The 16,005-nt window shown below is 40.6% G+C and overlaps 1 protein-coding gene across 1 annotated transcript; it reads right to left on the bottom strand.

Moving 5' to 3' along the window:
- Positions 1–1,043: 1,043 nt before the first annotated feature.
- MYSM1 (Myb like, SWIRM and MPN domains 1) lies at positions 1,044–15,903 on the bottom strand. The gene is made up of 20 exons (XM_057370420.1): positions 15,794–15,903; positions 13,818–13,893; positions 13,552–13,622; positions 13,210–13,287; positions 13,070–13,096; positions 12,472–12,550; positions 11,886–11,984; positions 10,548–11,302; positions 9,568–9,698; positions 8,649–8,752; positions 7,702–7,779; positions 6,602–6,690; positions 6,227–6,281; positions 6,093–6,143; positions 5,192–5,266; positions 4,733–4,921; positions 4,383–4,515; positions 2,477–2,582; positions 2,301–2,358; positions 1,044–1,651 (listed from the first exon to the last, which is right to left on the bottom strand). The coding sequence occupies exons 1-20, from the start codon at positions 15,850–15,852 to the stop codon at positions 1,487–1,489; spliced, it is 2,478 nt and encodes an 825-aa protein (XP_057226403.1). The 5' UTR covers positions 15,853–15,903; the 3' UTR covers positions 1,044–1,486.
- Between the last annotated feature and the right edge of the window lie 102 nt (positions 15,904–16,005).

The following is a 16,005-nucleotide window of genomic DNA, read 5'->3' as shown; positions in this document are numbered from 1 at the left end:
GCTGTGCACCAGCACATCTGATCATGGAGCACAGAACACCCACCAGTACTTCTGAGTGCACAGCTCCTGAATGTGGGAAAACCACTGAGTTTCAAGGGCTCACTTTTTTGTCCAATCAGGTTCTGCACCTTCCCCTTARTGACAGAGAGATTCATGAAGCCTGGTAAAAACATAACATTAACTCTCTGGGAAGGAGCTCCCTCCTTGGGATGCAATTCTATGGTTTTAAAGCTTTTCAAACTCTTTATACAAATAAAAAGCTGAAACATATAAAATCTTGAAATTCCATTTATGTTATGTAGAACTATATATATACACACACACATTTTCTTAAAACAAAAATTGTGTCCTTTGTCTCCCCTCTAGCTATAAACTCAAAGTCTTGCTTGAGACTTTCAAATAWACTTTAGACCTCTCTGAGAAACTCGAACCAAAGATAAACCTGTGTACATAGTATTATGTGTAGATAAGTCAATTTTCCTTAGTATTTAGAAAGCAAAGCACATTTTTTCTAAGAAGATTCACAGTGATACAGCTCATGAAACATTTCCAAGTTGCAATCAGGAAACTTCTCAATCAAGACCAATTTGTGACTGCTTTATCTAAATATATACCTGTATGAAATCATAACTGAGGAACTGATTGTTCTCTCATTGAACTGTACATTATAGAGAAGACTCTGAATATAAAAGTGGGAATTTCTTTTCTTTAAAAGCACAAATACTTTTCTGCTCCTTACACTCAGTTTGCCATCCATCAAGAGCTCTTGTTTCCACAGGAAACATTAAAAATTAGAAGTGGACAAACCACAATGATCTAGAGAACAACATAAAACCTCCCTGTAGAATGGAAGGTCACAAAGATGCAACCTGTAGTAAGACAGGAGTTATTATTTCCACTGGAAACAAGCACAGCCACTACTGAGAAGTCATGAAAACTTGTCAGCTTTTTCTCCCCAATATAGAAGCAGGATGGCAAAGAACGTGCCAAAAAGCTACTTGACCATCAGAATCAATGGGTAAAAGTTATTAATAAAACAGGAGTGAAAAAAGAAACTGGGTGATGTATTTTGCTACAACTGAATAAAACAGGAAAGCTTGAGCTACAAAACTCTCATTTCAGTTAAGTTTCCTTTTCATGAACTCATTCAAACTTACACTCTCTAAACCAAAGGAACAAATCAATTCCGAGTTAGAGGTTCACCTGTACATAAAACCATTAGAGAAAATTCCCAAATTGAAAGACTGATGCACAGCATTCTTGACAGGGTGTCCTCCTCCCCAAACATCAGACTGGGCAATCATTAACTCCACAGCATTCCTCAGGCACACTGGTCACACRCATTAGGAATTTTCAAAGTATCTTTAAACCACAACAACAGGAKGACACTGGATTCTGTAACAGTCACTATTAAAAGGGATAACAATTCTGAAAGAGTTGACATAATGGAGGGAAACTAAAAAATAAAATCAAAATTCCAAAACCATCACACCGGCAATTCATGTGAATGTTCGTTCTCACTTCCTTCAGCATTATCCCTTTTCTCACTCTTGTATGTGGAAAGGAATAAGTTTTCTATCTGAGTCAAGAATTCTTCARCAATGAGGCAGTTTGTAACCTTGCCCAAAGTCTTCCTCATGCACTCCAAAAGCTAGGCAAGAGAAAAAGAAATTTGTTTTAAATTGTCATTTCTACCCTCTTTTATCTGACTGYAAAGTGATTTTTCTTTATTTATTTAGGATTAACACTACAAAAAGTGTTTGTACATTATAAATTTAAAAGGAACAGGGTGATCTAAACCCAAGTCTTTCAAACCAATTACCCAACAGCTAAATTTCAGAGCATTCTACCAACTCAATTTTACATTTACACTTTAKAAGCAAAGTCATGTTGAGAGGAAACAAAAAAAATCAATGTGGGCAATTACTGTGTGCAAGTTTTCTGTTGATGTCTTTTGCTTTGGGCAGAGTTTCTGTCTTGTTTGTGCAATAATGATACAGCTGCTGTTAGTCAGAGCTCCAGAGCAGTGACTACACTGTCTGGAAAAYTAAARTTCTTATTTATCCATGATAAACATKGCACAGCACCATTTTATTGGTGGAACAAAGGACCAAGAAGGCCAAATCTCCTCTGGAGATGTGTGTAGATTCACAAAATGCTGAGGAGAGGCCTGAGTAATTAGCCATTAATTCTTCTCCAAACTGAGGAGAGGAATTTATATCTCTGACTTCTGCTGACATGAAGCAGATCTGCATTGAAAAAGACAYCTAACATGAAAAAGTTAAGAGAAGAAAACTTACTTTCTGCAAACAAGTCAGGTCAGAATCTCGATGGAAAATTTTATCCATGGGGACACTGCTGTTGGAAGAAAAACAAATAGGAGTGCTGGAGAAAGCAGCCACAGTGTTGACAGAAACATAACAATAAACATATAAAAATGACAACCTGGCTGTTCATAACAGAAGTAGACACATACCTGTGGCAAAATCTGTATTTTTCAATTATCCACCTTGTTTTTTCAAATATTAATTCCCACTGAGGCTCCTCCAACATCTGCTGCACTTCAAATTTGTAGGGCAGGCCTGCAATCAATTGAACATGATTATTCAGTGTTTCTGCTACACTCCACTGTTTTTTTCCTGTTTAGTTTAGGTGCAATCCCTTCCTTCCCCATTACTGTTCCTCATTTATGACTRACTGCAGAAGCCTGTAGTTCTTAGTTAACAACATTAAGGAGGTTAAAGTAAAAGGATGACGTGTTTTGGATTCCAAATTTAATTCTGGTGGGAGTAGGAACAAATCTGTTCTCCCTGCCCTTGCCAATTCCCATTCCATAAGGAAGGACACAGAAATCTACAACAAACCCAGAAATGGAAAAATTGAATCAATTGTTATAACTTAGTAGCAATTTTGTAGTCTCTCTAAGATTTATGTGGTTATTAAGAGAATAAAAAAGGTTTGGGTTTTATGTGTGAATGGGTTGATGATGAAGTGCTGACTATTGTATTCCATTTCAAAGGAATTCTCCTCAGAAATGAAGAAATTTTTCTAGTGTACTGCAGGTAGGGGAAGAGAATTTTGGAAAATATTTTAAAGGACTATCAGAAAATCATTTGCAGAACACAATTCATCTACCAAAAATCAGGGACAAGGAAAATAATTTACTGCAAATTTMAGTAAATAATTTCCAAAGAGCCAGAGGAGATGGCTTTTTGTAAAACCTTGATGTCAGGAGATAAACAGAGATCTGAAATACTCTCAGAAAATGCATGTGACTACAAAAATGTCTGCTTCTCAGAGCAATAGAGTTTGTCAGTATTTTAGCTCTCCCCCACAAGGGTGGGATGTGTGGGAAATGAGGATAAAAGTACAGGRCTGTGAGTTTGATAAACAGGAACTGGTGCACAGATGTGGCCACTGCTCCACTTCCCCCAGGCCTGTGCAGTGAATCTCCAGGCAGATGGTCTCCCTTGCCTACTTGCACAGGAAAAAACAGAGGGAACTGTGGGCTTACATGCCCTCAGMTATTGCTGTGCCAAGAGAACAGGAAACCTTGGGAGTGTGGATGCAAAAATCAGGATTTTATAAATAGAGAGAGGAGGAGAGAGAACAGGCAGYTACCAGAACCATCTACTGTTATATGGGGGATTTTCCTGAAATGCGTATCAGGAAAAGAGCAGATATGATCATCACTTGCAATACAGAAAATTTTGTGTGGGACATCCTTAACTGYTCAAGAAAGGAAAAGATCCTGTTTTCATGAAATGTCAGTGATATTTTTAATCAAGAATTTGTTCCCTTAGTTAGGGGTTCATGCCAATGCCATTTCAGCTTTCGGGCCTTGTGTTCCCCTGGACAGCTGGCAMATTTATTTGATCCTCTGAACTTCTGATTGCCACGTTACTCAAAAATTAAGRATTTTTGGTCAGTATAGCAGCCAATTCTTTGCTATTTACTTCTGTCTTCTCCAGTAGAGAATCTGTTCAGAATGCTGTGATGCAGCAAAGGCCAAGTAAGACATTGTGAAACAGTTTCTAAGCTGTTCATATAGACTCTGTGTGTAAATAAAAGGGACCTGTGGCCCAAACCTTTCACTTCTTTCATGAATTGTGGGAACTACTAATACAGAAGATCAATCTTGTATGTATTTATACTTGTGTATTCCTGTCCTGACAACTTGCAGGTTTCATTCTCTCAGTCAAATTCCTGGGTTTGTCCAGCACATGTTACCAATATAAATTATAACRTTTATACAATACCATCGTATTACCAATATGAATACACATAAATACTGATTTCTCAGATTCAGACCCAGACATTTTCCCCTTAACACCTAAAAGGGAAAGGAAAAGGAAGACACTGGATAAAAGAAGGACACTTACGATAGGAACCATCAGAACTGATCTCATCACTAATGACCAGACAGGTGATCTGGGAATATGGGAGAGGATTATTCCTGTTGTAAGGGCTTATGATCATTCCRATGAACATGGCACCACCCCTGGAGAAATAGCTCTAAAAAAACAAAAACACACAAAAAACCCCACATACAAAACTCCAATCTTGTTCAGAACAGCAGTGCTGAAATCTAAAAAAGAACATTTATATCAATTTATGCCTGAGCTGTTTTAAGATGGATTAGTGCAACAGCGAATTGACCTTGTAAATGCCAYAGAAGCTTTAGGGCTGTTGGGGTTTTGGCTCTTTCCATGTTTTTATGTTTTTGCAGTACCTGGTATTTAGCCTGAGTGTCGATGTCCCKGATGGAGGGGTTGGGGTCGAAGGCAGGGTGTGAATGGTACCAGCCAATGACCTGGAAGCCCCTGGCTGCCAGCGATTCCGAGGCCTGCGTTTGGGACACCGGGTCCATCTCGCACTGCAGACCTGTGCTCAGGCTGTTACATGGCTCTGCTGCACACACCTGTGGAGACAACCTCCAGCTGCATCCATGAAAAACCTCCAGCACTTACATTAAACTTATAGTTTTAAGAGTCATTTACCACATCTTCGTCGTGACAGAGTTGACAGCCCAACTCTTCAACTTAACTCTTGTATTTCAAGACTACAGTGATGAACTTTAGTATATTTAATCAATAGCCACTYAGAAATAACAGTTACATCTATTCAAATTATAGCTATGATCATTTCAGTTTTAATATTATAGAGAAAATGTGAAAAGACGAACACTTACTTCCACAATTTTGTCAGCTTCAGAGTATCTTCCACCAAGCAGTCCTATCACTTCTGCCAGAGACACGTGAGAGTGCTGGAATGAGATGGAACAAGCAGGAAAGTCCAAGTTGTGGGATTTCTCACAAGTCAGGGACTTCTCAAGGACATGTAGAAGGAAAACTCWAGACAACTCAAGACTCTCAAATACCCAATACTTCCATTTCAAGCAAACAGAAGAGATKAAATTTGCTAATTATAAACACACCACAAATTTAGTGCGAGGGTATAACACTTCCATACACAAGGCAGTGTTGGCTTCAATAACTGCAGTCAGGGCGTACTGAACAAATGCACACAATTTTGGTACAGCCTGTTGTTCTGGAAATAACCCACAAATTGCTTTGCAAACACAAAATCAGTTCCCAGACTGGGAGAAAATGAAGCCATAGGTTTCAGAAGTCAGTTTCAGAAAGTAGCTTTAAGCAAATTAAGTTTAAAGTATGATGGAGAGTAGTAAGTAGTAAAGCTCTTAGTGAAGCAGCAAAGCTCTTATTAATTTTTCTAGTAGGTCAATAGTWGTACAGCAAGCACAATATAAACTCCATTAATTTTAGGGGCTTTATTTAATACTAGATTCTGACTGGAAAGAATCACAGAATGGTTTGGGTTGGAAGGGACCTYAATAATTATCTCATTATCCCTGSTGTCATSGGCAGGGACACCTTCCATTAGATCAGGCTGTTCTGAGCTGCACCCAACCTGGCCTTGAACATTCCAGGGATGGGGCAGCCATAGTTTCACTGGGCAAACTGTTCCATTTTCTTCATCTTCTTATGTTGCACATAAAAAAAAAACAAAAAAAAACCCAAGCCCACAGCATACAAATCACAGCTTCTTGAAAAACAAAACTTAATGCTCACCAAATCCATTATTAAAAGTGCTTCAGAAGACACTTTCACCTGAAAGGGTTCCTGAAATGATAAACACAAGAATGAGTATATGAGAATTACCTAAGCAATGAAGCTTTCTTGGTAATTCACTCARAGGTACATACCTGCTTTTCTGTCGTGAACACACAGCATGGTATCAGCTGAAAGGGATCAAAGGAACTATAAAATGAAAGAAAATTTCTCTAAAGATGTAGGACAGTCAGGAAACTTTTCAAGTTTCCCACTGTCTCCTTGGCAGAGGAGGAATAACCTTGTTTTCTTCATTTGATTTTCTCATCCCACATTAGGATGACTTCCACCAAATACAGAAATGTCACTTCCCACACTCCTGAATTCCAACACGGAACATCTGAAAGGCATGCCTGCTATTTCAGACCATGATACATATTAATGCTTTGCAGGGTTCCAGCCTGACACTACACAGGACATTTGCTCAATTCCTAGCAGATCTATGTTTGAACACGATGTACATCAAATACCTTTTGATTTGTCTTGAACCTTTAGAAGATTTTGCAGGTTTCARTTTTTCTTCCTCTCTCCTTCTTGCTAATTCTTCAGCTGAGAGATGCTGAAAAGATATTTAAAAAAAATGGATGTTTTAATGTCTGAAGTGCTTTTTCAGCCCTGATTGCAAAACCAGCCCAGAATAAGTTACTGGTATCCCTATCCTCTTGATGTAATTTGTGTGTTAGAGGACTACCCAAAATAGAGCCATGGCAGAACCAAGCAGCATGGAAGGAGTGACAATCTAACATCAAATCCTCATCTGATGATAGAGTTCTCTCACTCTCCAAGTCAATCAAACACAGTAAAATCATAGCCCACATCACAAACCAGGTATAAATMCAGGTGTGACAATCTAACAGTACAAACAATGGCCAGAATTTATCATGATCCCTCTTCAGGGATTAATGTTTTCAACCTTTATTTCCAGCCAAATATGTATTTTGCAGGAAGTATTGGAATTATTAAACCACAGTTACTCAAAAACAGGTATGGCATTAACAATTACTTCCGTGATGTTCTAAAGGTAATTACTGAAGGCTGCAAAATTAAGAAGGTTTTCTATACAGAAAAATTGAGTGTTTACAGTTCTTTACTTTTCATGTAATTTGATATTGCAGGAACACACAAGTATCTTCTTTCCAACTCTTCCATAAAATATTTAACCTTGTATGAATTTTTTAAGCATTTAATAAACCACAGTATTTCTGGGGATATTGCTAGTAGCAGAATTAATATTAGGAACTCATTATCACCTGCATAATGAGCACAAGGAAACCATACAGGACTGAAAGAATATCATTTGAATGTTGTTCTCCCATCCCCTACTGTTACCCTTAAGGCAGTTAACTGAAAGCAACAGGTCATGAAATCTCCTATGGGCATAAAACCCCAAATGCAGTTGCTTTTATCAGCATGAAGGTGTACAGCTGCTGCATTACTTTCACATTACTGCTTCCACAAGAGAGGTTAAGTCCCAGTGACACAACTGCTCCCTTGCCTGTTTGATGCACCACCTGCCAGCAATTAGCAAGAACTGATGATTTAAGAAAAGTTTAAAACACAGGAGGGTTACCTCAAATGTCTGTCCTTCCAAATCCTTTGCATCACACCAGTTTCCCCAAGGGTCTCGCACTCGCCGTCTTCTCGTGCGCTGTGGCAAGAAAACACCACGAGTCAAAGCTCTTATCCTGAAAAAATTACATTTAACTTCATCTAGGCAACCTTAAGGACACTGTCCAAAAGGTTACTGCCCCAGGAATGGTACTGACACTGTGACATGTTCCCAGATAATGAAGAACAGTCTGGAGTTCTGCAGAATTAGTAGTTCACAATGTGTCACAAATTATCATCAGTGAAGTTTTGGGTTTTTAAGGCTGTGAAGCCTTTTGGTGGTCCATGGAATGTCAACATCCCTGACAGCAACAGGGCATCAATATCCAGCTCTGAATTCTTGCTCAGACAACACACAAAGCTATAAACTCCRTGTGTCTACATTTAGTGTATGCTACAGTTCTTTACATTTCAATTTATTATTTTTTTAAGTGGGATTGATTTAGTTTTCCTCCATCAACTGATTTACTTTGCTGTGAAGTAGTTAAAAATGCTACATTAATTGTGAATATAAAAATTAACTCTAGCAAGCCTTGGTAATTCATGCAGTTATAAATGAGTTTCTGCAGTATTTAACTGTGTGCATAAGGCTCTCAGTAAGCCATAACATATACCTACTGTATTTAACAGTTAAAATGCAAGCAACTTAATCACACATTTCACTATTTTCTGGCTAATTCAGGCTAATAAATTATGGAGAGGTGGTGAGGAGGGGATTTGGACTGCAGGGGAAAGCCTGCGAGACAACTGTAGCGAAGAACCTGAACATGTGAGCCAAGTGTGAGACACCTGTACCTAGACTGACACCCGAATCACAGGGCACTCTAAGGAAACTGCTGCCTGAACCAGACAAGTTCCCTGAGGTGCCCTGGGAAGGTTTTCCCCGTTGGTGCTGCCCCCAGGCTGTACCATGGACTGCAGGCGCTGGGCCAGCTGATAGGCTTCCACCGTGTCCTTGCCCTCCCTGCAGCGGCTCCTGTCGGCGGGCTGGGGGCGGTTGTACACAGCCTGTTCTGCACGACACACAGGGGACAATTCCTGTGTCAGCAGAGCTCAGAGCCACTCAGCACTGCCATGCACACAGGAGTGACATGAATAACAGCAAATGGTACAGGAAAAACAGCAACCAAAACCCTCACAGTGAAAAGACATCTCTTGATAGTCATAAATCTGAGTGATGACACAGCACTCTCCCACTACACTTTTAAAACAACAAAGCCTCTTTCCTTATGGTTAATTAWTTTTTAATAACTTTAGACAAAATGTATTTTAGAACATTGCTCCTCTCTTAGCTAACTGTCATTTGGCTTTGGAGCAAAACTGATCCAGAACCAACATGAAGTTACAGTTGCACATATATTTTTAACAGGTCACCTAATTTTAACAATTGAATTATATAAAAACTAGCCCTGAGGATGAAGGCACTGGGTTTATTTAGAAAATAGTTATAATTTAGTGTGGGAAAAGAAACGATTACTTAAATTCYGCCTAGTAATAAGGAGGACAATTTCAGACACAGCTGGTATCAGGGCACACACAAAAGGACAAAAAAAACCCCATGTCACCAACTGGGGAATGGCTAAACATGAGGGAAGGGGGAAAAAAAAACATAAAAGGTTTTGTGTAAGCCCAAAAATTCATAATCCTGTGAACAGGTTACAAGCTCCTCTAGATTTTCCAAGGTTACGAGGGACAATCTGATCAGAGGGTCCTTCCTAGCAAGGATGAACGTGCACCCTCTGTGTGAGCAGTACACCCTAGCATTGGGCAATCCTTTAATACTATACCAAAAGAGAATATTTATTGATGCAAACAGAAATTTCTTTACCACAGCCAAAGTTTATTGCTCCTATCAACTCCAGGTACGTGTGGATCCGCCCAATGCAGTTGACATCCCCGCAGTTCTTCARGCCAGGACGCACTGAGGTCTTGTTCAGGTATTTGGGTTTACATCTCTCCCTAGAACAAAGCACAGCAGGCTTGTCAAAGAGCAGAACAAATCACGGTGGGGAAGATGAAGGAATTGTGTGACTTTAAGTGAGATCCTATTTTCACTCTATTCACTCATTCCTTCCTTTTAAACTGATACTGAATCTTTGTAGTTCACACTTCTCTGATGTGGAATGGAATTTTATTCTTTCTTTGCACCTGGAGCAAGATGTCAGTGCACAAGACAACTGAGAGAGGACAGAGTTAAACTCAGTAATTCTTTCTACTTCAAAGCAAGCACAACAAGCACACAAACCAAAACTGGCAACCAAAGTACCTTGAGCTGGCTACCACAAGTGACTACAGCTCCTTACATCAATTCTTTGGAGATGGAATATAAAATATTTAAGAGTAGAATCACAAATTGATTCTTAATTKGAGGCATTCTTTTAGTCAACATTATTTGTTCCAGCACAGAGTATTACTTCTTGCTGCCCTTCTGTAAAGGCAGGGCTACAATGCAGAATTAACGTCATCAGTTATTTTCAGCAACCATTTATTAAAACCATTCTTACATATAGGATGGCAAAAATGGGAAGAACAGAGCATAGCCAAAATAAATGTAGCCTGTTCTGATACAGGACATTCATTTTCTTAATGCTTCAAAGTATTTTCATTATTCAGCTTTCAGAATGCCAGAGAAAAAAATGGGAAGATGCAAAAGAAGCACTAATAATGAATGCTGCTCACTGGCAAGCTACCATACAATTAATCTTACTCTTTTCAGAAGTAAGCTATTAGTATTAAGTAGTGTTTTAGCTACAGCGAACCAGGACATCTTAATCACTYATTTCAGTAAAAGAAATGAATGCATCTCACCACTGATCCAAAATATAATTCCTGATTTTCAAATAACGCTCTGGTGTTTTGGCCTGGCGCCCTTCAAAGAATTCGGGAATAGCCTGCTTTTCTTCTTCCAGGATGATGCTTCTGTCAACCTCCACTTCTTGATCAGGTGGCTTCAGCTCCTCTGCTTCTTCTTGATGATCTTCATCCACTTGGCAGGGAGAAGGAAAAAGCAATCCATTATCAGCTGGGTCTCTTTGCTCCTCACTGAGCTCCTGATCAGCCCCTTGTCCAGTACCATGACATGTGACTGGTCCRCTTTGTTCAACTTTCTCAATAAAATTATTGCACTGCTGGTAATCTAAATTCACACATTTATCCCCATTCAGGTGCTGGGAACAGGTGGCTGCCACAGCAGGAAATACCAATGCATCCACTGTCTCTGGCCTGGTATGCTGAGGATCTTCTTTAGGCAAAACAGTTGTAGAACTGTGTCCAGCAGATGAAAAACCCTGTTCCACTGCTTTTGTTTCTTCAACTGGACTTTTTGGAATAACAGATAATTCAGATTTTCCAGTCTCTTGCTGGAAGGCAGGAGTGAGTAGTTCATCCATGTCATCAGTTATGTCTACTTCCTCATCATCTGACAGCTTTTCAATTTTCACCGCATTCAGGTTGGGGTCTGCCCGGCCTCTCAAGTTTCCAGCTTCCACCCTCATCCCATCTTCCATGGGAAGGTTGCTCCCACACTGGCTTTGCTCTTCTTTTTCAGAATCACCATTTTTTGCCTTAGAAAATATAAAACACTTTCAGGAGGGAAAAACAAATCAAAACCATCTGCCTCCCAAATAATSAGAACTATTTTTACAGCAGATATTCTGAAGTGTTTCTTCTTCAACTTATCCTTTTAATTTAGTTAAATTCATTGCAAAGGAATTTTAGACAGTATTACAGGTACACTTTAGCCCAAGTGTAAATTTACATGTATTTCCGGTCAAAAACCCCCAGAAAGCAGTTATTTCACCTTAAAGCCCATGAAACCTCAAATGAGGCTGAAGCTAAAACAACATAGCAGAAACAGGGTAATAGAAAGCCAGTATTTTCAGAATAACAACCAACAGTGTTAGAGACAACAACTGTACTACATTTATTTTTCTATTTTCATACCAGCAATAAAAATATTGGTCATGCTAGGAATTGGAAATCAGGTTGGACTTCACATTTAAATCTGCAAATAATGATATTCCACTTTTCTGAATATTGGAATGAATGAAGTACATGCTTTGAYAGCAATGCCCTGGAAAGACTGATTAAAACCAAGCTACCCATTGGCAAACACCTTTTTGCCAACTCCAGAGATGCTCCATTTACCTTGTTCTTAAAGTACTGCCGAGCGTAGCTCTTGACTTGCAGAACCGTTCGAGTGCCGATCAACTTGGCAATTTTTGTCCACCTGCGGCCAAATTTCACCTGAAAGAACACAGCACACAGAAGTCACCCAAACTCTGACATTTCAGACATGGCAGTGCATGTGTCAAATGAGTTCAGGACCTTGATTATTCATTAAAATGCACAAACAGTACAGCAAACCCATGGTAAAGAAGCTCACTATTCCCATTTTTCCAAGAAGGAAAGTGCATCCAATAGTAAGAATTATTGTTATTCTTAACTAGAGGATGTTCCTCACCCATTTCAGGCCCCCTGCTGCTTGCTCTCCCAAGGAATCCTTGTGCTTGGCAAAGCAAATCCTTTTACAATTGGCACAACCATACAATCTCTGCAGACGTTACAAGAGTAAAGAATTTCACTTTATTATCTGATTTGCCTAAAGAACACATTATCCTTCCCATAGTTAATACACTGTGATTGTACAACATGCTTATTCATTTAACTACTTTGCTATTCAAGATAAATTCATTAATTCAATTTAAAACATTATATATATATACAAACTCACCAGTCCTTGTTCAAACAGCTCTTTTTCCTCTGCTGTCCACTTCAAGGAGCAGCCAGGAGATTTTGTAGGCGATCGCACCCTGGGCATGCGGGAAGCAGAAATCAATGCTTTCCCAAAACCAGACATTCTCCAATCCCAGTCACTCAAGGCACATTCTGACAGAAGGATTACTCCCCACCTTTGGTAAAACTCAAASTATTGCTCTAAACATGAATGTGACTCATAAAATAAAATACTGAGAATCACATCAGCTTCTCCATCACAACAGAAGATTAAAGGCAACTCAATATTCATTAGTGACTAATGGCACAGAAATACATAAAAGTAGGCAACAGGAAAAGTTCAGGCAAAAAAGTCAACCAGAATTAACAGTTTTTTATCAAAAGGACCACTATGCTACAAAAAAAAACCAAAAAAACAAAACCAGTTTATTCTAGCCTGCTGTTACACACAACGTTTCTTCCTGTTGAAAGGTCCCTTAAATAATTTTATACAGCCAGACAAAAGAAAGAAACTTTTTTTAAAATAGTAWCTGGTAACTTAACAAAATCAGACACCCACACTTAAAAATGCAATTCAATTGTTAAAATATACGTACATTACTTTTCCAGTTTTCTTATGTGGGCTGCAAATAAAAGACAGAGTRAAAATAAAAATTAGTAACTGTGATGTTGGTGCATATCTCAGAAAATAACCTTATTTTAGATGGACTGAAAAATTTTCCCAGATGCATCTTACCTTTTCATAGATCTTTTCTCCACTTCCTTTTGGTTGAGCCATATCTTTTCAGAAAGTGATTTATTAGATAAATAATATCTGAAATAGTCATTAAGTAAGTTTTCAAAGCATCAGGGATATTTGTACATGTGAGAATTTAAATAATATAAATTACACTGGTTTAGAATTACCCAGCTGTAGAAACAAGTACTGCAGTTTCTACAGCAGCATTTCTGCAATCTACCTAACAGGTGACAGGCCTTCAGCCACCTTAACAGGGAAAGATTTGTCCAGGTCTTCTGGAAACAGGAATTTTTTTAGTGTTCTATAGGAAAACATAAAACCAACTCAACAAAAGGATACTCTTCTTCCAGCAGCATCTTCTCAATGACAGCCCTGTTTTCTTCACTGATGCTGCTGTCCAACGTCCAGGGCTGCAAATAACAAAAATACATTTTAATATCTTAATTCTGTCACACTGTTAAGTGACTATATATGTAAATATGTAATCATTTCAATAAGTAAGGAAAAAGCACTGGTTAAAAACCTAACCAGTGCATGGAGGGGAGGGAGAATACAAAAGCTTGGACAACCTTGCTAGAAGCAGCATTGATTTAAAATATACTTACAAGATTATTGCCTGTTCTCCAAGATGAATCAAGATAGTGATCCTGCAGCAGGCTTGATGCTGTGTTTTCATGATCTCTGAAAGTGATTCGAGTGTTCAGAACAATTGTATTTTAAATATTGCGTATCATTGAGTTGCATTATCTCCACTTAACATTTCTACATCTTTCCCCCAATAAGGGAAAAACATCTACTTGTAAAGACAAACTGCTTTTTCTGCTGAGGACAGCTCCTACTTACACGGGGTTTAACAGAATACTGTCATACAGGGATGTCAGAATCAYAGAATAAAATCCTGGAATGGTTTGGTTTGAAGAGCATCTCATTCCAACCCTCTGCCATGGGCAGAGACACCTCCCACTAGTCCAGGTTGCTCCAAGCCCTGTCCAACCTGGCCAGGACCTCACCACCCTCACAGGAAAGAGTTTCTTCCCAATATTTAATCTAGTGTTCCTACAAACATCATCCAATTTAAGCTTAATCTTTTCTGTAAATAACTACTACTTAGACACCTGTCCCTGATTAACATAATTGATCAACTTCCTTTTATTTTCATGCAGCATAAAATCTCCTTACTAATTCATGTAATTACTTGTTTTCAAAAATCTTTGCTTCCAGAACATTCACACTTGTCTAAAGACAACTTAGTCCCACATTCCCTGCAGTGCTACTAAATTAAACTCACCTACTGCTCCGAACTGCTTTGTGCAGCACTTCAAACAYCTCTTTATAGGACAAAGGATCAGAATGAGTCTCCATGCCCAGAAATCAATACAACTCCTGCTTCTTTTGGAGCATACCCAGGAGAGGGCAGGATCAACAGCCCCCTTTGCCAGCAGCCTGTCTGCAGCAGTGGCAAAGGCTACTTGAGGACAGAGTTCCTGGTACAAACCTCTTGTTCTCTCCCAGAACCTGCAAGTGCTCCATTTGAGGTGTTAGAGCTGCTGTCCATTCACCTCAGCATCCCTTATCCATGAATTTGCTGAAGCCCAGAAAGCCAATGGAATGCAWCAAAAGCAGCATGGGCAGCAGGGCACGGGAGGTGATTCTGCCCCTCTACTCTGCCTTGGTGAGACCTCACCTGGAAAGCTGCATCCAGCTCTGGGGTACCCAGTAYAAGAAGGACATGGAAGTGTTGGAGCAAGCCCAGGGGAAACCACAATGTTGATAAGGGTGGAGCAAATCCCCTATGAAAACAGTGTGGGAGAGTTGAGGCTGTTCAGCCTGGAGAAGAGAAGGTTGTGTGGAGCCCTGATAGCAAACTTCCAGTATCTGAAGGGGCTACAGGGAAGCTGGAGAGAGATTCTTTGCCAGGAACTGTAGTGCCAGGACAAGGATTAACGGGTTCAAATTCAAAGAGGGAAAATTAGGTTAGATATTAGAGAGAAATTCTTTACTTGAGGATGCTGAGGCCCTGGCACAGGTTGYCCAGGGAGACTGTGGATGCCCCAACCCTGGCAGTGCTCAAGGGCAGATCGAATAAAGCCTTGAGCAACCAGGTTTAGTGGGAGATATCGCTGTTCATGACAGGGGAGTTGCAATTAGATCTTTAAGGCCTTTTCCAAACCCTTAACATTCTATGAATCCTTTTTCTACACCTCCCTCTCCGCGTTCAGCTTCCTGAGCCTCCCTGCCTCCGCGAGCTCGCTAACASAGTTACACAACCCAGCACCTTCTCCATGGGTATTTTAAGGATTCTCCCAGCAGCCTCCCAGCGCTGTTCCGGACTCTGGGGGATCCCATGACGGCGGTTCCGCGTTCTCCTCACAGCAGCGCTATCACAGCCCCGTTCCCTTCCCAGGGATGCTCCCTCTCCACGGCACTCCGTGACACTCCAAGGTCTCTCCCGGAGCGGCGGGAAGCGCCCGGCCCGGGCTGTCCCCTCAGGAGCGGCTCTCCCCTCACAGCTCCCGCCCGCCGCGGGGGGACGGCACCCGCTGGCCGGAGCCATAGCGGGACCCTCACGACCCTCACTCACCCCGGCGCGGCCGCAGGGTCCCCTTCGATGTCCACCTCGGGCTCCTCCGCCGCCGCCATGACACCGGGCCCGGCGCTATCGCGGGAAGGGGCGGAGCGGCGCGGCGGAGATGGGCGGGAGCAGCGGCCCGAGGAGCGGCGGAGGCGGAGATGGCGCTGAGGTAGGCGGAGCGCGCCGCGGCCGGGGCGGGCTGAGGGACGGGGCCGGGCAGC

Source organism: Malurus melanocephalus, unplaced genomic scaffold, assembly GCF_030028575.1.
Source record: "Malurus melanocephalus ecotype Western Australia unplaced genomic scaffold, MMel_1.1 scaffold_125, whole genome shotgun sequence".
In the NCBI taxonomy this organism is placed as follows: Eukaryota; Metazoa; Chordata; class Aves; order Passeriformes; family Maluridae; genus Malurus; species Malurus melanocephalus.
The sequence above is the reverse complement of the archived record's forward strand: the minus strand, read 5'-3'. Positions and strand labels throughout refer to the sequence as shown.